Raw genomic sequence first — 23922 nt, forward strand, 5'->3', positions numbered from 1 at the left:
CAAGCCAGAAGTAGGGGTGTCCCAAATCCAGAAGCTCCAAGGCTTCCTGTGATTAGGAAATCATTTCCACTTAGCTCCTATTTGTTAGCTGTCCCCAAATTCCAACCACACTAGGGGAAAAAAGCATTGATAATAATTTTCATTCCTTCTATTTCTACTTAGTACAGAAATTGTTTTGCTGTTAAAACTTAACAGCCAAAGACAGATTAAAAAAATGAAGACGTTGTCTATCAGTGGCAGGTTGATCCCACCTGGACACCAGATGCTCCAAAGCTCCTCTATCACTGCCCTCCTCAGCTGGGTAGGAAGGAGAAAATATGACAAGAGGTGTCAAAAACATGCCTACATAGGAGGAAGGGAAGATTAAAAGGGTTCAGACAGCCCAGCACTTTACCCTTTGTGATTAGATAGTTCCCAAATATCTAAGCCCCAATAATTTCAAATGTTGCAGGGGAGGGGGGGCAGCAGAATCAGGAAAAAGTTTTAAAGACTTTACATTACTATTTCTACCTGACCATGCTGTCTGGAGGAATCCAGTTTTTAAAAGACCCTGAAGTGCAAGAAACCACACCAGGTCAGGACAGAACTACACCTTCTAAGGGAAAATGGCAATAAAATTAAACACTGGAAGTTTTCAATGAAAGCCCCAAATCAGAGCAGATTAGTTTCAGCTCTTGAAAATTTGACATTTACATTGACAAGCTCTTTTTTTTAATTGGAACATGTTTTGAGAGAAACATTTGGCCAAATCTCAAATGATTTGCCATTCCAGCTGCTTTTCTGACTGCCTTACTAAACAGGGACCTTTTCCAAGTTATTTCTTTCTACGAAAATTCTTTCAGTTTCATGGAAGTGGTCTCTTTGAAGGAAAGAGCTGTGATTCTCCAGATCTTCAGAGGCAAGGGAAAACGGTGTGTCATCACTGACACCAGAGGTCAGTTACTTTTCTGCACGTAAACATCTCTAAAGGCCCAGGCAGATGTCCACTTTTGAGCATTACTTTCTAGAAATCATTTCAGTAGACATCATGTACATATCATTTAAGAAAGGAAAGAGAGTTCCTCTGGAGGGAAGGAGCCACCTGCCTTGTTTGGTCTTTCATCCTGTAGCACCCTGAGGTGCAGTGTTATCTGTACTTGAGAGTAAATCCTCCTTTCTGTGGTCACATTACACATGCAGCATATCCTGGTAGCCCTGCCCTCACATCTATTCCAAAAGCCATCACAGAACCAAGCTTTTGCTGCCACCACTCCAGGAATGACAAGCATTTCTTGAATACCTGACATAGGATTGTGCCTCACCTCTGCTCTGGAGAAATTTCCATCTTCTTCCTGTTTTTAACTGGAACCTTTCATGGTTTGAGAGACGGAATTACAGGAATAAAGGATCGTCACCTTCGAATTCTCCTGGAATAACTGCCTCTAGTTACCAGTCATTCTAATGTCTTCTCTTAATGGCTAAGTTGCATGTGGGTGACACCAGTCCCCAACTACAGGCACATGTGAGATGTTACACAATGTTCTTGGTTGTGTCTGTACTTGTAAACTGAACAGCGCCAGGCCTTGTCCTAAGAACTGGAGAATGATCATCTACACTCTTCTTCTTCTTCTAGTGTTACTTGAATTGCAGCAATGCAGTTACCATGACATTGTGCAAAAGTGATTTGTTGAAACCTGTCTAAAATATCTCTGATAGAGGATATTTATTTGCTGTGGAGATCTGTTTAAAATATTGCCTCATTTTCAGTGCAACAGTGTCATAGTCCCATTGGGCAATCTAAAATTTACATCTGGGAAAGGAGAAAAACAAAGTACCTATGATGAAACTTCCCTTTTGATTCAGTTTACAAGAATATCAGCAGAACCCCAACAGACAAGATAATTACTTTTCACAACACTGTCACTTGCATAAGATGATTAAATCCTCACAGGTAGGCACGTGGTCTTTCATGACCCATGCTGTATGTACTCCACTTGTGGCATGTTATAAAGGTAAAAAAAACAGAAGAAAATGTGTTTACAGAAGAAATACTGGTAAATGGAAAGGACATAATATTCATGTTTGAAATCAGAAAATATATTATTCAGATGCTTTTGAATGCTAAATGTTTTGTGTAATTGTACATAATATAACTGCATGTATATAATGTACATTGCAATTATACTAATGCTGCAGGTAAAGTTCTTTAAAAAAATATAAAACACACCAGTCCCGGTCAAAACACCCAGACTTCAGTGAAGGAGAGCTAGCACAGCAGTACACCTGTACACAGAGCAGAAGTGGATTTTGGGGGGGTTTAAAGCAACACTGTGCCTATTGCCAGTAACATGTACAGAAGTGTGCACCAGCTCTCTGAGTCCCCTCTGGTGCCACAGCTCTCTGTATCTCCAAGCTCACACAAATCCTTTCTGCTCAAGATGTACCCATACACAGCCAGTCTACTATTACTATTTTAGTGCTCATTCTCAAATCTGTGCTGTATCTGTACAAATTTGTACCAGAGATACAGATATTAACAGAAAAAAGTGGAGTGTACAGAGAGGCACTCCAGAAGAAAGAGCCAGATGTTCAAACAAGATAATAAGTAGTAGAGAGAGAAAGCAGCTTTGGCAGAAACTGCTGTAGGGAAGGGAAGGGTGGTTCCAGGAATTGGGAGTATAAATTCTGATTAGGGCTGGGCTGGTATTTCCCACTTCAACTGCCTAGTTTTCTCTTTAATGAGGACATGGAATTTTTACTTTTGCCCCGACTCAATGAAGAATTAACAGGGAACAGGGATTTGCCTTCATAATTAAGCTGACCCAAATCTCTATAGGTAAGCATAACCCCACTGAATGAGAGCATTTCTACTTGTACCTGATCTGACTGCAAAATTATCGTCCTTCAACTCTAAATATTGTTGTCAAAGGAAGTGCAGCAATCAATCCTTTTCAAAGAGTAAGATAAAAATTTCTCCTTTCTGAACATGCTCAAGGTGGATCTTCTCTTCTTCTATGCTCCACAATCTAAAACACTAAGCAAAGAACAGAAGATGGAGATCTTGAAAAACAGTCAGCAATAGCCAGACATTTCTGAATTTACACTAATGTGGATGGCTTGGTTGTGGTGGTTTTCACTCACTTGTTCAAAAACCTACTTATTTTAGCTCTGCTGATACATGAATTCAAACCAGTCTGTACCAGGGGATACTCAAAACTACTTTGTATGGAAATGCCACTTACAGGACAAACACAAAGTAACATGTCACTTTATCAATAGAAATTTGCAACTACACCCCATGCAGATCAAGGACCTGGGTCAAATTAAAATACAAAGGAGAGCCACTAATTTCATCACAGGGCTGGAACATCTCTTATGAAGAGAGGCTGAGAATTGGGGCTGTCGAGCCTGGAGACAGAAGGGTTGGGGTGACTTCAGATCACCTTCCTGTAGCTAAAGGAGGCCTTCAAGAGAGCTGCAGAGGGACTTTGCACATGGGCATGTACTGAGTGTAGAGACAGGACAAGGGAGAATGGCCTTAAACTGAAAGGGGGTGGCTTTAGGTTAGGCATTAAGGAGAAATTCTTTACTGTGAGGGTGGTGAGGCACCAGCACATTTTGCCCACAGCATATGTGGACTCCCCATGCCTGGCAGTGCTCAGGGCCAGGCTGGATGCGGCTCTGAGCAACCTGGTCTGGTGGAAAGTGTCCCTGCCCATGGCAGAACACGATCATCTTTAAGGTCCTTTCCACCCCAAATGAATCAATGATTCTATGACCTAGAGATCCTTTAAAATTCAGGAATTCCTTTTCTTTCAGTTGCATAAACTGTAAGTGGTGCTAAATCTTATTATTTTCTGCAGGTTTTACTATAATTGTTCATTTTGGTGACAGGACTATTTCATGTTCAACACAAAGAGTCAGTTGTTGAGTAAAATGGGCTTTGAAATACAGAGATAATGATCAAGAGGTAAAATTTATTAATAGATTTATGTGCTTTCATTCAGTTTAAAATCCCCATACTTCTCAAGATCAGACAAAATATATTAGCTATGGACACATGCCAAAGAAGTACTTAATCTTTAAGAAAGAGATAAAAAGATAAAACTAGTGAGTGATTCAGTGGAAGGATGAGACAAAGGGGGAAAATTACTCCAGTCAATTAATGATACATGTTTCCTCCTTATGCCCTACAACATTCATAGAGTAATCAGGCTGGAGAGGTCCTCAAAAGTTCATTAAAACATTCTTCTTCCTCAGGCAAGGCTCCACTGAACCTGAAGGTACACACACATTTATACCTGCAGATGTTTAATCCAATATCACAAGTCTTTTAGTGGACATTGCACAACCTCCTCAGGCAAGGAGCTGCACTGCTTCACTGTATTCCTGCATCTGCAATACGGTCCTTTCTTCCTAGAATTAAATTATATTCCCCATTTTCAAACCTGGAAACATGAAGAATACAAATATAAAAGGCTGCTGCAAAACAAGATGGAGTAATCTGAAAACTACTTCATTCTCTCTCATAACTCCCCCTGACAATCTCAAACCTGCTCTAAACTCCATCCATAAACTCCACGAGTATAAAAATGTGCATATACATTTTACACACACTTGCTATGTATACAGGGTAATATTTTAAAATCATGTTTCTTTAGTTCATATATTAAAAACAAGCAGTGCTGGGTACAGTAAATTTTTTTCACTGTTTTGTTTAAATTGGTAGATGCTCTTAATTTCAGACAATATACCAGCCACAGGAACACAGAATGATTCTTGGCTTGGCAACAGAATTTTGGAAAGAACATTAGATAATTAGTTTTGGTTCAATGTTTGTTGAATGAGTAATAGCCTAACTGATATAAATCATATTACTTGAGGAGTAAAAAAGTACTGAAGTACAGGTGACACATCAGACCTAGGTCATTCCTTTATCTTACCAGCATTTCACTCACATTTAACCACTATCTGTACATATATTTACAGTGAGTTTTTAAAACTGATTCTCACCACTAAGTTCTCACATGTATGAAACAATCATACATGGGTTTCTATGAGGCTACAACACCTGATTACACTTTACATTAAGAGTATGAACCTTAAATGCCACAAAGCCCAGCACCCGCTCAGCTTCTAAGAACTGCAATTCTGGATGAAGACTGATTTCTGCTCTATGGAAAATGAAGTAACTACGGACTGAAAAACATTAATGAAACCCAGGCTGATACCTAAAAAATGCCTGCTTTGGTTGCATGATGAAGTTAATTCATTTGCAATGATGTTGCATTAATGCACCAGCTTCTACTGATTTCCAATCTTTCCCAGAGAGCTTTTCAAGAACAACTTTAACCTGCTGTTAATCTGCTTAATCAGTCTCAACAATCTAAACATGTTTCTTGCCAGGTGCCCATGTGAACAGTGATGTGGACTGAGAACTGTCTGAATGGCAGATCCCAGGGGGTCACAAGCAGTGGCACAGGGTCTAGTTGGAGGCCTGTCACTAGTGGTGTCCCCCAAGGCTCAATATTGTTTAACTTCCTAATCAATTATTTGGATGAAGGGGTGGAAGTCTCCTTAACAAGTTCCCTGATGACACAAAGCTGGGAGGAGCAGCCAATGCCCCCGAGGGGCGTGCAGCCCTTCAGAAGGAACTCAATGAGTTTGAGAGTGGGGCAGAGAGGAACAGTTTCAAATTTAACAAAGGCAAATGCAGGGCCCTGCCCCTGGGCAGGAACAACCCTGGGTACCAGCACAGGCTGGGGCTGGCCTGCTGGGAAGCAGCTCTGTGGAGAAGGACCTGGGGGTCCTGGTGGACAAGCTGTCCATGAGCTGGCAGTGCCCTTGTGGCCAAGAAGGCCAAAGGTGTCCTGGAGTGCATTAGGAAGATCATTGCCAGCAGGTCAAAGGAGGTGTTTAAAGCTTATCCCAACTTTCTTTGAGGTGAAACAAACAGCTAAGGGCAGTTTACATGTGCCTTCCATCTAACAGTACAAAGCACACTCCTTTAATCATATAGGCTACAACCTAAATGCACGATCAATACTATCACAATACTTACATGATGAATGTAAATGCATGAAAAGCAAAACACTGACTTAAACCAGTCCATCAGAAGAATCTCAAAACACAAGAAATACACTCATTTTAAGCTGAAAGTTAACCATTTCAAACTCAGTGCATTACCACCCTGCAGATCAACCACATTTAGTTTTCTACTGCCCTTGACAGTCCACAAAATCATTGTAAAATAGATGTCTTCAACCGTAAATGCAGCTCTAGATCAATATAATGGGATTTAGACCCACCATGAGAAGGAGCAAACTCTGCCAAATTCCTGCTCTTAAAATGCCAGTTCTGTCCACTCAGTCCCCAATTCTCCCTGAATCAACCACAATGGAGGCCAGTTTCCACTGCTGACCTTTCCATATTCCTATAGCCCTGTGTATGATGTAAGCACACCTGAATTGCACACAGATAGTTTCTAAGAGATAACATAATGTTCCAGGGGGAAGATGAAAAAACAAAAAGCATGAGAAGCTTATGGATAATGCTGAAATTTGACTAGCTAGAGGTAAAAAAAATAGGTATTGAGAGACTCATTATTTAGTTAAATGCAAGGGCAGAGGTGATGACTACAATGTAAGTTTTTAAAGATGAAAATATCAGGTGAAAAGTGCCTTTTTAAACTAAAGGCAGCAACATAATAAAAACCATGATTTAAAGCAGGTAAAATTAAGTCAGGGAGAAAAAAAAATTACCCACATGGCTAACTTTTCTATCATCTAAGACATAACAAACAAAAAAAATTAGGCTTTTAGAAACCAAGGCTTTTTACTGAAGTAATTGCAAATATTCTACAAATACGGTCCAAGAAACCTGACCAGATTAATACCTCTCTGGTTTATAAAGCAAAACACTTAAGAACCTCTGAGTCTCTTAAAAAGATTTATAGTGGCAGGGAGATTCACTGATTCTAGCTGGATCCAAAGTTCAGGTTTCTTTATCTAGCAAAAAGGCAATTTATAAAGGCTTTTAAAAAGCAATAAAAAGGTTCCTTTAGGATCAAAGGTAAAAACTAATTTATTTGCTAAATAATGACCTACTTAGGTTCAAGGGGTTTTTAAGTTATTTAACTAAACTCTTTTTTTGAAGCATAAGAGACTACTGGCATGGTCTTAAAGTGCTTGTTATATGAACATACCCCACTTGATCTATGTTGAACCATGGCCGGCTTTCCGAAACAAAAACATCAGGATCAGGTTTTGTATTTACAAAATCTAAGTTAATAGGACTACCCTTCTGAGCTTCCCCTTTGTACACTGGTGTGACAAGAGATGTTTCCTTACAGAATGACTCAGAGGAACCCAAATCAGGCATTCTCAATTGTCCCGACAACCATTTATACCATTTGCTACTAAAGGCAACCCAAGAATATAAAGCCAGGTCTTGAAAAATTCAACTGTGTGTCATCCTTCAAGAACCAGAAAAATTTGTTGTGTCCTTGTAAAGATAAGCTTTTAGACAAAACAACTTACCTTTGATCTTTTATGTAATCAGTCACAAAGACTTCAGAAACTGAAACTCACAGCTCTTAAGTTAAATAAAAGACAGGCAGCCTTGTTGTATACACAAATTCTTATATAGAAAACAGCCAGGGTTACACAATAACCAATTGCTGGTGATTTCTGAGCAAATACAGTTCCCAATGGACCACATTCATAGTGTCCTTTGGTCAGTACTTTAACTTCCAAAAACTTTTCAATAATTAACACAAGGTTTAAAAGGTTCTGGTTTTGTGTTCACCAATGAATCAAAATACAAATCCATCGGTACTGTGTCCCAATTTGAAAAAGGCCCTTTTTCAAATGAAAATGAGGTAAAAAGTTTCTGAAAAAAACCCAACATAAATCAATGAAATAGTCGTCCTCTTCCACGTCTGCTCTTGAGATGACTGGCAGAGCGCCGGAGGGTTTTCCTCTCCTGACGATGTCGTTTCTCAGCTTCCTGCTGTTTCCTTTGCTGCTCTGACTGGAATATTAAAACAAAAATAGACTCAGGTTCCTGTAAATTTACACATCACCTCATTGTCCCAGTATCAATATATCAAGTCAGAATTCCATTAAGCAAATCTGGAAATGTTACAGTTAATTGCCTTGTGCTATCTTGTGTCAGATTGTAACTGTTAATTCTAGATATCCTTAGGCATTATCATTCCAAGCTTTTCAAAGCAAATGTTTAACATAAAGATATAAAAAACCAGTGAATAATGTATTTTAGATAAAAAAACAATGCTTAACAATATACTCCATAATTTATGTTTAAATACCCTTAAGAACATCGATCCCAATTTGTGGTTACTTAGTATCTACTTTGGTTAACTAGTGTTTTCAAGTTTAATCACAAAATAGAATAAACTGAGTTGGAAGGGACCCACAACAATCACTGAATCCAACCCCTGGCCATACAGGAGTCTCCCTGGCCAGAACCACACTATGTGCCCAAGAGCATTGTCCAAATGCTTCTTGAAATCTGTCAGGCTTAATATTGCACAATTTAATTTTAAAAAACAGAACAACTAGTTAAATTTGCTGAAGCATACATGTTCCCTAAAACATGTTCTTTGCAGCTCTTGAAAGTGTTTGATAGACTGAATGCAATTCTAGAAGGACTTTCTACATGAAAGTAATCCTAAATCTCTGCTCCTGCGGCACACGATATATTAATGATTCTTCCCTTAACCAAAAACGCTGGAAGATGTTTTGATGTACCATGTAGATGAAATGGTTCTTAGAGCCAAAAGCTATTATCTTCTTTGGAAGACTAAAGCTTGTCTTTAAACTGTGCATAAACTGTAACGAGCAGACTTGAACTAGCCAAGCCCAGGAAACTGTCCATGTCAAAAAGTACTCCAGCAATGTGAGCAGTTTCAAGCAGCCCAGGATAACTGCACTGAGAGTGTGACAGAATTACCACTGTGGATACAGCTACATCCCCACTGCACCTCATTCTGTAACCAACAGCATTCACATCAGCTCATCTCCCCAGTCTCCCATTTACACACCATTTAAACTGACCTAGAGGTTTGCTTGCATGGAGAGAGCATTTTGGCTAAGGTGAGATACAAACCAGTTTACCAAATAAAGCAATCAGCCTATACTGGTATCAAGGCAGAAGAAGCTACTGGTTTTTAGACTTTGATGAAATTTATGAATTCCCATTTTCACTGCAAGTAGAGCAACAAGAAACTCACTATTTGAAAATACAGCTAGTTTCTCCCTGTCTCCAGACCTCTTCTGAAAGAATCTTGATGAATCTTACTTAAGTTCATGTTGACAGCTACTCATAGTATACTGAAACTGAATGACCTTGATCAGCATCAGAAATTTTAAGGTTTGGGGTTTTTAACGGTCTTCCATACTGTCCCGGCAGTATAAGTACTTTGGTATTTTAGAAATCACACTATTTTATTAGATCTATTTGCTATGCTAAAGCATTTTGAAATTGAAAAATAATCTGTCACACTGTATGAACCATATTTAAATTCCCTGAAAACTAAACTGTGAAACATCAATGACAAACAGTTTCATCACTGGATCTGCCAGTGGTAGCTGGGCATCAGAGGGCTGCCAACATACCACAGCTGCAGGAGCCAAGTTCAGCCTCAGTTCCACTGACTTAGGAGCTGAAGTGACACCAACCCTATGGAAGGACCCTAAATACACCTGCCCTTTGAGGAAAGGGCATCACAAAGCAGAAGTTGATGTTTCAAGTGACTTTAAAATTCCATTTTTGACTTGTTAATTCTAGCTCTTCATCCTCTGAAAAGGAGTGCCAAGACTGCATAGCGTGACTTCCTCCTACCTCCTCCTGGCTCATTCCTTAGGACTTCAGAAGATATACACACAGTCTGTTTATTTGAGAGAAGACTTGTTAAGTCTTAGTTTGTTTTTCTCTTGATAGGAGAAAATATCCTCACTGCAGATGCATTATTTTTCTTTAAATTAGATTTTAAAAAATTGTTTTCATGCAGATGATTACTAGGTATATATTTAAATAAAGCAGTATCAGTAATAAGTCAGGAAAAGAAAATACATAGATGTTAGAAGCAATATAATTGAAGAAAATCCTCAATGCTGTATCTTATCTGATGGAATCAAGTGAATTTGGCATTCCATACCACTGCTGTGTCTGTCTTTTTCCTGCAAGGCCTGTCTACATTGACTGACAGAGATTTGAGAGCAAAGGTGACAGTTCAGCATGCGCCAAAACTGCAGAAACCTTGTAGCTTTGGACTTTGTAAATTCAAGCTACTGTAAAAAAGACTGTGCTTTGAAGCCCTGCAAAGCCCATTTAATAAGCTACAAGACACCAGCAGTGACAGAGTTGGTAAAATTGCCAGAAAGGTTACCCTACAGGGCCCTGCAGAGGAATTTGCAACTTATTCCATAGTCACCCCATTTTAAATTCCACCAATATAGGAATCAAAAATAGATGAAAAATGACATCTTCAAACAGACAGTAATCAGTAAACTATGTAAGACAGAAACAGTCAATAATTCTGGGGTTTTTTTCCCTTCAGGCATATCCAATGTGACAATTAAATAACTACTTAGCCATTTTTGTGATAGTGTTTTACCACTGAGAACAGTATTTGACCAGTGCTAAGGAAAAATGTGTTATAGCAAAGATGTTTACCTGAGGAAAACCAAATTTAACCAAAGTAAATTTTGTCAGGTGAAGTATCAATTCATATGGGTTTTCAGCTCCTAAATTAGATCCTCTCTTCTGTTCTTAAGTAATTTTCTAGTACAAAAATCCCTAAGTGTACTGCAGCAGTAGCAGATGCACAGAGGCATTTATTTAACTGTCCCCACACTATAAAGCAATCACCTGAATGCAATATAAAATTCTTTAGAACGAAAAATCAAAACTCTTGGGAAAGGTAAACAGGCAACAGTCAACTACACACTCCATATGGAATTTGACAACCAGTATAGGACCAGAGCTCATTCCTGTGACCTGTGTTACATAAGATCAATAATGAAGGTGGTTTGGAGCTCTGCTTCCATCATGCTGAGATCTCTCAATGTGCTGAACCAAGAGAATGCCTAAATTGCAGCACCATAAGTTGTGTTTGGATCTGCAGACTGAGATCTGATCAGTGCTGGCACTGAAGTCAGGCAAGGTCGGAAACTTCTGGTGGTACCTCTGCAAATAAACTCTTAGAAGATGCACACCATTCTTTTCCACCAGAACATAAGATTTTATGAGTGTTGCCTGAGTTATGCAGGATAAACACAGTGTACTACCGGAGGCTTTCATTTTCTTGGCAAGAACCTGAAGAGTTGGCAGCTTATAAAGAAATGAAGAGGGACATTTGCTTGACGATTTTAAGTTCCTGTTCTTTCATGCAAAAACTAAAGTTACTTGTGCATTATCTTAAAAATTACATATATAAATATATATACATACACACACACACACACACATATAGCTCACCTTCTTTAATTTGAATGTTGCCTGTTTGCTGCCTACTGTGGTATCAGACACATTGAGTGTGCCAAGTTTTTCTTCAAGTTTTAAACGATCTTCAAGAGTTTTCCTGCAAAGAAAAACTAACATTAGTCCCTATTTCTGCCATCTTTTTACTTATCTTTTAAAGAAAAGTTGATAATGTAGTCAAACTAATCTCATATTCTCTGAAACCCTGAAATGTCATAATTTAAAAAATAAACAGTCAGGAAACAGAAAGAAAGATAAATTCAAATAATACCCTCCAGACACTGCTTTCAGTAGAAACACTTTTAAAATTTATGTAAAGTTCATTGTTTTTCCTACTAAAAATTTACATGATTCTAGTTGCAAAAGAAACCACACCCTTCTATTGCTATAGTTTTCTCTGAAATATCTAATAAAGTTGGTGATATTAAACTGCACAAATAAAAAAAGTAATGCTAGATATATTCAGTTTTCTTGAAATCTTATAATTTCTGAATTGGAAACACTTTTGAGGAAAGGAAATAAGCTTGACTATACACCTGAACGAATTAATCTCCAAGCGAATCACTTCACTATTCAATCCAAGCACAAACACCTGTTTGGACACTGTGCCCACAACAGTCTAAGTAGTTTACTGAATGAGAGAACAATACAAACAAGAGAATGTGATAAAGACAGACCCTGGGCCCAGACAGGAGCTCCACAGAAGCACATGCCTTCAAGCCCAGGGCTTATCACTGTAAGCAAACTGCTGTAGAGCCTCTCCCTCAGGCACCAAACTCCAGCATTTCTGCAGACAAGGGGGTAGGTGCTGTGGACAAAACTGACAATTTTCAGTTTTTCTCCTCCACTGAAGTTAATGCCCTGCAAAAGCAAGTCACACAGGTGTGCCCCAGTTGCTCCAGGTTGAGAGCTGGTATTTAGTATCATGGTTGCCAACTTCAGTTAAGGTGGGCTGTAAACTTAAACAGCTGAGGAGCAGAAAAACACCTTGCTCCCACACAGCCTCCAGCTCAGGGGAAGGCAGGCAGAAACAGTGCTGCCTCCAGCCCGCCTCCCTAAAGGCACCTGTGAGTCCCAACATGGCTCATCCTTTTCCTATAATGTAGGTCCTATGAGTTAAGTAGCACCCTCCGAGAATGAGACATGGCTTCTATGATCACGCTCTCTGCATGTGCTTAGAAAACATTCTCCTTACTGTAAACAAAATTAGTTTCTGCAACTTGAGATTCTATTAGTGCCTCATTAGCTCTCTCTGAAGAGGGCCAAGAGACCTTTTCTGTACAATTTTTAAAGTGGAAAATAAATCATCATAAAAACAGAGATTATATATAAAAAAAACAGCAGCCACCAAAGTCAACGGCATTTACTGTGTATGAAGAACTCATGGCTGTGGCCTATGCGTGAAGTCTCTGAAGTCCACTGAATTTTGGTTAATGAGCCATTTTATGCAACAAAGACTTTTCAGATTAACAATGAAAAATTACTGTCAAGAACTACTTTATTTCTCATGACTAGGTACTTTGTATTTTTTCTGTAGTATATTTTTCATTGAGTACATGTAAGAACTTGTTCCATCTGTGCGAATCGGAAAGACAAGCTAAGCCTTAGAGCTAACTGTGGCAGAAGATCAGTCACCAACATTGTGGTGGGATTTCTACATTCAAGTGAAGCCCCAGTTTCTCACCTTTGAAAGTGAACTGGAGAAATATGGCTACTACCCAGCAATTATTTAGCATGACTGCCTAGACACTGCTTCAGTCAGGAGAAAAATTAAAATGAGTAGATACTAGCAACATGCTGTGGGGTTGTAATCTTACTGAAAACCCCATAAGTATGGCTCTATTTATATGAAAATGTGCAGACCTCAAGTGATAGTGAATTGTACATACTGATACACAAACAGCTGGGGTTTTTGTTTTGGTTGGGTTTTTTTACATCTTCCTCAACAAATTAATTCAAGGGATATACATTCACAGCATTATGGGAAGTGAATTCCCCTGCCCTAATGTAAAAACCAAACAAAAAATTACCAATGCAATTTTTTTTTTTCCTCATTAAAAGAGGACAGTTTTTCAGGACTTTTCCTGCTATAAAACAGGAATATCTCTTTAGGAATACGAAGGAATATCAACTATGCTTTTGTTGGCTTTCTTGGCCACCTCTGAACTGTCACACACATTAACTGTCATACTTTTTATAAAATACGACTACTATAGTTTTTGATTTTTACATGCTTTAACTTCAGTAACATACTCTTTAAAGGGACATCAAGTATATCAAAAGAACTCTTAGCACACAGATAAAAATCCTTTCCTTTTATGGTACCCTTTCAAGTTACTAGGTAGGAAACTTACGTTGTAGGGAAAGAAAGCAAGGATTTGCAGGTTTGTTGTGCAAGCGTAAGAGAACAAAAGGGGAAAATTAAACGTAGATGGATTTGAAACAAGATGTTTCATAGAACCATGAGTAAATTTTGCAGCTCTCCTGCACAGAAAAATGTGTAGACTGTCGGTCTAGAAAGAAATTTATAGTACGCATCACTGCTTTAAAAGTAGGGCTTGGAGCCGTGCTGAGTCAGGAACATGTCAAAAGAAACACCCAGTTTTATATAAGTCATAAACTTTTTCCTCAGGTAGAATATTATATGATTAGAGGGAAAAAGAACATCTAGCCATTAAATGCATAGTGAAGGTATTAAGGTACTTAATTATATTGGTCACAGACCATCATCCTGTAACTTGGATATATCAAATCAAAGACAAACATGCCAGCCTCACCGGATTGTACATGCCACTACAGTCTTTCCAGTTTTCAGTATGCTACTTCAATTAATTACTTTTATGCTGACTACTTATCACTGAATAAGGCCAGCACAAAACATATTTATTTTCTCCATAAAATTCTAATATGTAAAAATGCTTACTAACCAAGCAAGTTAGCTCAACACAGGCTAAATCATTATGACTACAAAATGGTAACAGAGATGCATTATATGAAACTGATAGCGGCTGCTGATTTTTAAATTTCTTCAAAGAATTTGACGAACGCCAAACTCCATACTGAGAACAATGCTTGGATGAACACAAAGAGGATCAGTGAGTATAGAGCTAATTGCTTAGACAAAGATAAAAAACCCCCATGTAAGGCAATTGAATGACAGCAACTCAGAAAACAAAGGAAGTGATGCTACCACATTCATTTTTTTGGTCATCCTGTCTGTCCTCAAATTCCTCTCCTTTTGTTTGGCATTTTTCATTACAGCCTATCTGTGTATCTACCAGAGACGGTATCTATCAGCAGCAAATTTTAAGATATTCTCCTTTCTTTACAAGCAGTCTGATAAAAGTCTTTTGATGGTTTATGTCATCACAGATATTCCTTCATCTACAGGACAGGTCTGTGGTATATGCTCTTGCTTTTCCTGGGGTGAAGAAATTATTTTTCTCCCTTAAACCCAGATGAAATGTTTCTCTTCCTTACAACTATGTTGGCTTATTTACTTGAATTTCAACACCGTTTTTCACATTTAAGCCTTCTGTATTTTAAACAAAATGAAATCTTTATGCTTCAAATTGAGTGTCCTTAGAATTTTCTTTAGAGCTCAGCAGCTGAATTTGTGCAAAAGAACAGTATATGAGTAGTCTGCAGCCATACAGCCTTTTAATGAAATATTTCACTTGCACTGAGAATACAGTGCCATTTGACCAGTTTCAGGCTCCTTGCAAGTTACAGCTGATATGACTATAAACCTAATCACAATGTAAAAAAAATTATTTTTAACCTATAATACTTTGTCAGAGTATCCAGAGTAGATTTTCTCCTAACAAAAAAGAAAAACTGACAAAATAAAAAAGTTGATTGATCTTCTGGAACAAAGGAAAAAAGAAAAACAATCAGAAGAAAGTTAATGGAAGTATCTAAGGAAATTAAAAGTTCAGAATAAGTGGGTATATTCAATAAAAAGAACAAATAAAAATCCCTGTGTGAAATTACTTGCTGATAAAAAACAGCTAAGGAAAACATGGCAATCAGTTTTGCTGAACTGCTATAAATTTCTATTTACAAAATACCACTATTTTTACTTAAAAGACATCCTACAAGTACAACATGGAAATCATAGACCATCTGAGCACCTTAGGAATATTGTCTTTCTAATATTTAAAAATGCATTTTACATGATCATTCTAGTTAAAAGGTAGAATTTTTATCAAGTGTTTCTTTGTGTGTATCCTAAAACTCCCATCATAAAACAACTAGATTGTAGAGTAGTCATTAGTGACATAAACAGCCCCATTATACTATTCACTTTCTTTTCTTTGACTGTATAAATTCATTCTAAATAAAACCAAAATGTTTATTATGAGATCCATCTAGCCCAACAACCCATTTCCAACATTAGTCAAAATTCTGCTCTGCACCAGCTGTGCTGCAAGAACTTTGTAGCTACTGTCTTAAAAGATTAGATGAGTGTCTGTGCTCCAAACAATAAAATGCTATTAAATCTCATTTTCTGAAGGGTTCAACTCACCTCTGAAAAAAACTAAATCAATGAGATTTGCAGCCACTGAGCACCTCAAAGCCAAGTCCTTTAATTTAATGTGCTCTTTCTTAATGCTTATCCATGTACCCATTATTTCAGATGATCATCAATTTAAGGAAATGAAAGAACCAAAACAAACAAATTACATTTAAACACCCTCCTAGCCTGGTATTTTGTATTGCAAAATGAAAAACAGAAATAGTAAGTCTTGATATTATAAGGACAGTGTAGATTTTGAAAATTTCTAGATGCCATAAAAATACCCAAAGAAAACAATTTTTCTTTCACCACGTTGACCCATCTTGATCCTACTCCCAAAACAGTGACCACTCATGTAGCATTCTAAATCCTTTTGGACAGACAGATTAAAAACATCTAGTCTGTTAACCTCATACTGACACTGGTGGAGAAATATAACCAGCCTCACAAGACATCACTGTTATCTGTGAGAATGGCACTTCACTAACACTGAGTAATGGAACCCCCAATCTGAGTCAGTAGTATCTTACTCATTTCATTTGTGTTGTGTCTCTGTCCTCCTTTAAATAGTGTATTTGTTTGTCTATAAAACAAAGCATTCAATGACTATGTCACCTTAAGTTATCCCTTGGATCATCAAATGTAGCTTTACTAGCAAGTGCTTCCAAGCCAAAACACTGCGGGCCTGCACTGTAGGGAAATACTTGAGAATCATCCACCCCCACCTATTAAAATAGGAACATTAGTCTTACTTCATTAATTTTTGTTTTTTGGCAGAGTCTTTGAAGCTTCTGAATTCCTCTCCTTCTTTAATCTCAAAAAACTGAGGTTTTAGTAATGTTTGCTGATCCTCCTTGAGCCTTTCCTGCCGCTTTAGTTTTTCCTCTTGGCGTAAAAGCTTGCGCTGTTTCCTGACCTCTTCAACCCAGCCTTTTTCATCATCTGAACTCTCAGAACTTTCTGCATCACTTGCTTTTCCTTCTGGTTCTTCCTCCTCTTCCTGCAGACAAAAATAGTATAAAATAAAAAATCATCAACTAATTTTCTTTCCAAATCATTCCTGCAATTAGAGTATGTGACAGCTTTTACACAGATACAGCTGAAGAGAACTACAAGTTTTGAACAAAAACAGTAACAGCAAATAAGCTGAAAATATATTACAAAGTTGTTACCATCTACATATTTTATGTATTTCAAACCTGTATTTGTGCAAAAATGGTATTACAACTAAAAACTAGATTAAAATTATAAATGACACCTTATTATTGTAGCTGATAAGACATTCTTACATTGCCTCCATCTTTCTGGGGTGAGAAGTCTAAAAGCTTGAAACAGAGGAAAAGAAAACTCCACAGGCTTTCTTAATGCAAATGGAAAATATTTTACCTGTCCTTGTGCTTCCAGTTCTTCTAAGATCTTTAGCTTCCTCTTTCTTTTCTCACTTATTTTAGAAACAAGTGGGTTAAGTAGCCTAAATTCTTCACTCTGCTCATCCACCTGGAAATCTGGATTCTCAAACATGACCTTAAAACGATCATCTTTGAGAAGGCTGGGCAGATTCTGGAACAGAAGCAAAGCATGAGCAAGTTAGACAATTCTGAAACAGACATTAACAAAATACGTAACACTTTTTCTTAATTAAACAAAATTAATAACCAGCATATGAAATGCCAGTTGCTTTATCCTTCCAGGTCAAACAGAAATCAAGATTTATGCTTATTGTACTTTACAAAGATTGTTTTAAGCTACCTGTAAGCAAGAGTTTTTTTAATGCACAGTACAGACACTTTAAATACACAATTACTAATATTTTCAGATAAATGTTTCTCATACATTCAGCCAGCTAGTCTGGAGACATGTTGATATCTACTGACTAATCAGCAGTACCTGCAAGGCAAATATACTGCCTGATGGGGATGAGTCTACAACATGTAAAACAAATTATACAGGTACATGTCTTTATGTAATGCTACTATTATTTTACTGTAAATATTTAAGAGGAAATGTTGTTATGCATATTGTAACACTTTTTCTTCACTACTTTCTCATATAGAATGCAAAAGGCAGTTTAAGTCATGTCAAAGTAAAATGAACTCAGTGTAAATTATGCTGCTGGTGAATTCTGAACAGTTCAATTCATCTTATGAGAAGACCAGTTACTGTCACTTTAAAATCATTGTATACATAGTTTTTTAATAGAAAATGTTTATTTTTTAACATTGCTCAACTTATACCAGCATATTAATCCCACCACTGCACTAGGTTTTCACTATTATTGAAGAAAAGGAGGTGGAACTAAGGATACAGAAAACCAGAATAAATTTCAAACACAAAGCCAGTGCAAAATGTGTAACTTACAACCACAGCAAAAAATTAAATCCCAAAGCCTAAAACAAATTGCTTGCCATAGGACTCTAATACTGCTTCAGAAAAATAACCTCCATGTACATTTTTATGTACACTCTATTTAGTGTGCTTAATAACACAATCTATGTACATCAAGACAAATCAGTCCCCATCTACTGAACTCTCATTTGAGTTTCACCACCACCTATCTTTTTAGTAGTTCATCCTTCCTACTAACCTCAACACATAAGATTTTATTATTTATCACATGCAGGCTTGTGTCTGCCTATCATGAATGCTATATTCCTGTAAGAATGAGCACCCATGAAGTGCTACCTATAAAAAGCTTCCCCATACTAGATACTAAACATTCACCCATTTCTTCAATTAAAAACTTCTCATAGCAGAGTAATGGATTACTTTTGACATCCAGAAGAAGTCCTGTTGCATAAAATCAAACCATTTTGGCTATTCTATAAAATATCTTTAACGGTATACACAAAAAAGGCAGTTGCATCTTAAATTTTATAGATAACATCTATCCTGTCATGGTCACCACCAAAATACCAAAAACATATGCAACAGTCTTGTTTGAACAGCTGTGGTATTGAGGCTGCATTAACCAGCTTTTGGAGTTCTGTGAAACCCATATTACCTTCACAGTGAGTATATAATCATTTTTAGTTTCATGTTACTATATGCTGAGTGTTTTTTTTGTGCTGCAGCTACAGCCAAATACATCTTAAAGCCACCTACCAGAACAAATTACTTATAAGAAACAGAAACAATGGTATTTTTAATCTCTTTGGCCAAACAGCAACAACAACAACAAAAAAAAGAATCCTGTAAGCATTGCTAGTTCTGTGCTCCCAGCTAGAGAATTCACCAAAACAAGAGCTCACCTTTTGTTTTCTTTTTTTACTAAACTGTTGCTCTTCTCCTTCTTCTTCAATCAGTTTGAGTGCAAGTTCTTTATTAACTTTTGGGAGTTTCTAAAAAGAGGAAAGCAGTTAATAAGTTAGCCTTTTACACAGGCAACCTACATGCTTTACTTTCTTACAACTGTTGCAGAAAAGCTCCTTGACTGGTTCCAAATATCTCTAGGTACTAGTAAAGCAACTGCTCTTAGAGAAGATTTAAGGACTTGTATATTATTTTTAACTTCTAATGCATCAGCTTTAGAACTTTAAAAGCAACTCTTCCTCCTTTTATGTTGAACAGATCCAATCTAGAAAGTTACTAGTTATAAACACAGTACAATTTTCATATATCTCTTTCCAGAGTATCATGTTTCAACGGCTTAAGTAATTTAATGACAGAAGTAGAAAATGCAAAATTTTACCAGTGGATTATTTGCTCAAGTGGCAAATGAGATGAGACCTCCTCTCTTTATTTAGTATCAGCCTTTCAAAATCACACACATGGGAATTTTATGTTTCCATTCAAGAAGTCCTACAAATTACTTGGCGTGTGCAATGATATACAGATTCAATTCCTAAGTGGCTACATCTCTAAGATACACTTAGGAATATATTACTCTTTACGAACAGTTTTCCCCAAAGTATACTATTAATTTCCATGATTTACCTTCAGTTGAACTCTCTGTGCACGAGTTTCTTCTATCTTCTGCCTTATTTTCTCTCTTCTATATTCTTCATAAGCAAAGGGGTTGGCCATCATTTTTGCCTTTGAACAAACAGGAGGAAGTAAAAAGATAGTACCATTAATACAGGACACAGTCCATTATCTGGATGGAAAAAAAACCAAACCAGCCAAAACAAAAAACCACAAAAAGACGAAGAAAACCCACAGCACATATATATTATTGTTAGGAATAAAAATTCACAAGATTCAGCCTTAGCTACCTTATGATAAAGTCTTATGTCCATGAAGAAGCCATGCATATATGCTCTGAGCAAAGATGATCCGATGAGATGAGCAAGGCCTAGGAAAAAAGTTCCAGAGAATTTCAAAGAGTTTTCTTACATAAAGAACTTCTATTCCAAGCCAGCCACTTCACTTCCTTAAGACAAACAAACACTGCCAATGCAAAATATCAATCTAACAGTCACAATCATAACATCAAAACTAAGTAAAAGTGAGAATAAGAATAATTCTGGCCAGCAAAAAATTTTAAGCCTCTTCAGACCAACCAGATCCACTTTCATGTCATAACACACATTACTGAGCACTTTTAAAAAACGCCCACATGCACAACGCTCTGTAGAACTTCACAAAGAATTCCAGAGGCTTTTTTCGAAAGTCCATAGATGTTTGACAATCCCCTTTTTAGGGTGATAGATTTTTTAGAGGAAGAGTTTTGCCCTGCGTCAAACCCAACACTTACAGTCAGAGGTAAGTTAAGTAAACTGGAGCAAAACATTGCAATCAAACCATGTAATGGACAGAAAAAGGACTAACTGCCTCAGGACAAGGGCCTTACCTTCTTTGCTATATAATTTTCAGTATTTCAATTTCTTGAAACTATTAGCCCTAGAATTATTTGTATTTTCTGAAAATTACTACATTCAAATAGGGTAGCCTTCGGCTGTAAGTTCCAAATTCTATTTCAGCACCTCAAAAATATTTTGATAACTAAACCAACTTTTCTTCCTATGCCTTCCACGTGGCATATGAAAGCACAACAGATTCCCAGATGTATTATATCAAATATCAATCACCTTCTTGAGATAAAAATCTGAGAAAGACAAGTGTCTAGTGTTATACTGGTTGGGAATCAAAGAACTTAAGAGCCATCAGTCTGGAATATTAATAAGCAAGAAAACAAGATAAAACTACTGTCAGTGAACTTCTAGCAGTCCTCATACGTCACACTGAAATTACAAAAATCAGAAGTGCAAATGTTCAAAAACTGAACAAAGAAGTCAGCCAAAGAGTGTATACAACTGTTTTACCTAAATTTTCAAGGTCTTTTCTGGTAACAAATTTGTAATCGTCATAAACAGTGCTTTCTGGATTCTCTTCCAGCTCTTCAGTCAAGTTGTCCAAGAAGGAACACCATTTTGGGGCAGGTCCTAAAACCTGTGGATATAATGGGAAGTTATAACATTGCATTTTCTTACAGAAAAGGCCTACACTTAGGCACTTGGCTACTGTGATACAAACAAATTAATCCCACAACACTTAGAGAAAACAATTAAACCTATTGCTTGCATTACCAAAAAAGTGTACCATAGATTATATAAGTGTTATTTTAATTTAGGTCATTTGAGACCAGCCAGTCTGGAGGTTTCAAGTTTAACTCTTTCAAGTGGTCCGAGTCTGATTAATTTTTTAAAAGCTTAGAGCCAAACATTATAGGAGAAATTACAAACTAATGGCACTAGATAGCAACTAATTTGTAAAGTGCTGCTGGATCTTGAACTGTTAGGTTCACTATGCAATCCTGCTCTGGCCTGTTTATCTTAATTATAACACCACAGATGTACTTAATGTATTTTATTCAGGGATAAACCCAGACTGTATGAACAGATAATAGGAAATATTAAGAATACTTGTATATTTCCATGATGAGGCAAAAGATTTGTTTGCACAATATTAAGTAGCACTATAAATGTATTTTTCCATATACGTTTCCTCCAATTCCCCAAGTTAAAAATCAACTCCCTTTACTTTTCCCTCCTGCTGTTCTGATTGAGATTCCTTTCCATCTTAACTCATGCAGCCACACTCAGCTGTTCCAGCAGTCTTATTTTAGTAGGTGAGTTAGCTGCATGGAAAAATCTAACACTGCATTTCTCTCCCTAGTGTAAATCAGCTAACATTTTAGGATGTTAAGTGTCTAGTTAAATCCCAAAGGTTTTAACCTTTTAACGAGGTTTTTGATTTGCTTGCTAAAAAGTCTTTAACATGACTCCAGTCAACCACATGAATGCTTGTGATATAACAGCATTTTAAGATCCTATTCAATTAGGGAAACAACTAGAAATGATTTTATTTATTTAACATATACAGTTTGTTTTAATGTGATTGCTGATTAAGTCAATGAGATAATGCTGTTCATTTAAAAAGTGTTTCTTCTAATTCAAAAGTCTTCTTTTGCGGACAACTACACACAAAAAATCCTGTAAACTAAGTTCTAGACCACAACATTCTATCTAGTATATTCTTGCCTGTAACACTCCAGAGAATAATATTTTATTCTAGATCACTACTGTCTCTGTATTAAATGCAATTTATCTTCCTAAGATCTCAGCCCTAGCTGAGAACCATTACATGCCAAATGAAAAGTGCACTTTTTTACCATGCTGCATATTTCATTCCAATTACAAAGCACTTCCAAGGAAATACCCAAGATGTCAGTAACAAGAAACATTTTACCTACTTAATTAACCAAAATCCTCATGTCTGCTCCAGGAATAAATGACATATATAACATTCAAGATTGACTTCTTGCCAACATTCCAGAAGTTTTTGTCTCCATCTTGTCTCCACCCAGATTTTAATTTTTTGTTTTCTTTCCCCCCAACCCACTTATTTAAATAAACTTTTATATTAGGCTTATATATTAAAAAGCTTTTATACTAAAAATAAAGCAGTCTAGATCTATTAAATGTCTTCCTGCCACTTAAGAAATCAGTTATCTGTGCTTCGTTACCAGACTATCAAAGCATGACTGGTGTAGAAGAACCTTAAGTTTACCTATAATTTTGTTTTAGATGAAGCAGTTTGTCCTTCTTACTAAAAAAAACTCCCAAGCTGCTTACTAAACTAAACAAAATTTTGATTGTAACAGAATTTGAGGACAACATTCTCTCCTATACGCAAAACCTGATACTGAGAGTAAAACCTTTCATGGGGCATCATCTGTGACATGAAACACATGAAGCAAAAAACCTCATTATTCACAATCATCTGTGGAGTGAATTGGATGATCAGATCATCCAAAGTGGGGGAAATGAGATAATTCGTGGAAAAAAGTGGTGGCAGAATACCAGGAAAAAATAGAAAATCCAACCATTATTAAAATTTCACATGTTAACTGACAGAAAGGAAAACACTACAGAGATGTCTGTCTATGTTTATTACCTTATTTCCCCTTCTCCCACCCTGCTGAAGCCACTTGCCTACCTATTCTAGGACACCTTAGGAGCTCTGCTTCATGCATAAAAATGAAACATTTTTTAAAGCTTAGGAAGAAATTCAAAAATAGAAACAGCAAACAGTATCAGCCAGAATGTCAAGAACATAAGTAAGAAATGCCCTTCTTTTGCAATAGTAATTCCTCACACAATTTAACTGCTACAGCATTTTTAACTGCAGAATTTAGTGGTCCACTGTCAAACAACAGCTGTCCCAAGATGATGCTAAAAGCACTCCAGAATGCCAGGCTCCAGGGCTCCACCATTCCTGTGCCAAGATACAAATGCAACAATTGACAGGGTTGGTCTGCACTGGGCCTCCAGGGACAAGGTGGGAGAAGTGAAACTGTCCTGCCTTCCCCAGTTTATGACTTTCCATAAATTAGTCACATTGCAACACAAGTGGGACCCCTTGGAGCTGCTGTCATCCAGCACTGGCACCACCTCAGCCTGGCCTGCAGTCCCTGTTAA

General features: G+C 37.1%; 1 protein-coding gene across 2 annotated transcripts in view; it reads right to left on the minus strand.

Moving 5' to 3' along the window:
* Positions 1-3936: 3936 nt before the first annotated feature.
* Positions 3937-23922, minus strand: part of NOL10 (nucleolar protein 10) — a 52809-nt gene continuing 32823 nt past the window's right edge. Inside the window, exons 14-22 of one of the 2 annotated variants that reach the window (XR_001991643.3) lie at positions 21265-21391; positions 20215-20294; positions 19937-20035; positions 19252-19341; positions 17390-17563; positions 16756-17003; positions 11482-11584; positions 7518-8010; positions 3937-4427 (exon numbers count right to left, since the gene is read on the minus strand). Coding sequence is in view for 1 of the 2 variants with exons in the window: in XM_009095214.4 (XP_009093462.1) it covers positions 7891-8010; positions 11482-11584; positions 16756-17003; positions 17390-17563; positions 19252-19341; positions 19937-20035; positions 20215-20294; positions 21265-21391 (1041 nt within the window). In the remaining variant the exon portion in view is untranslated. Of the gene's footprint in view, positions 8011-11481; positions 11585-16755; positions 17004-17389; positions 17564-19251; positions 19342-19936; positions 20036-20214; positions 20295-21264; positions 21392-23922 lie in introns of both variants that reach the window. The other variant, XM_009095214.4, reaches the window with a different exon arrangement.

The sequence above is a fragment of the Serinus canaria genome, chromosome 3 (genome assembly GCF_022539315.1).
Source record: "Serinus canaria isolate serCan28SL12 chromosome 3, serCan2020, whole genome shotgun sequence".
Classification (NCBI taxonomy): domain Eukaryota; kingdom Metazoa; phylum Chordata; class Aves; order Passeriformes; family Fringillidae; genus Serinus; species Serinus canaria.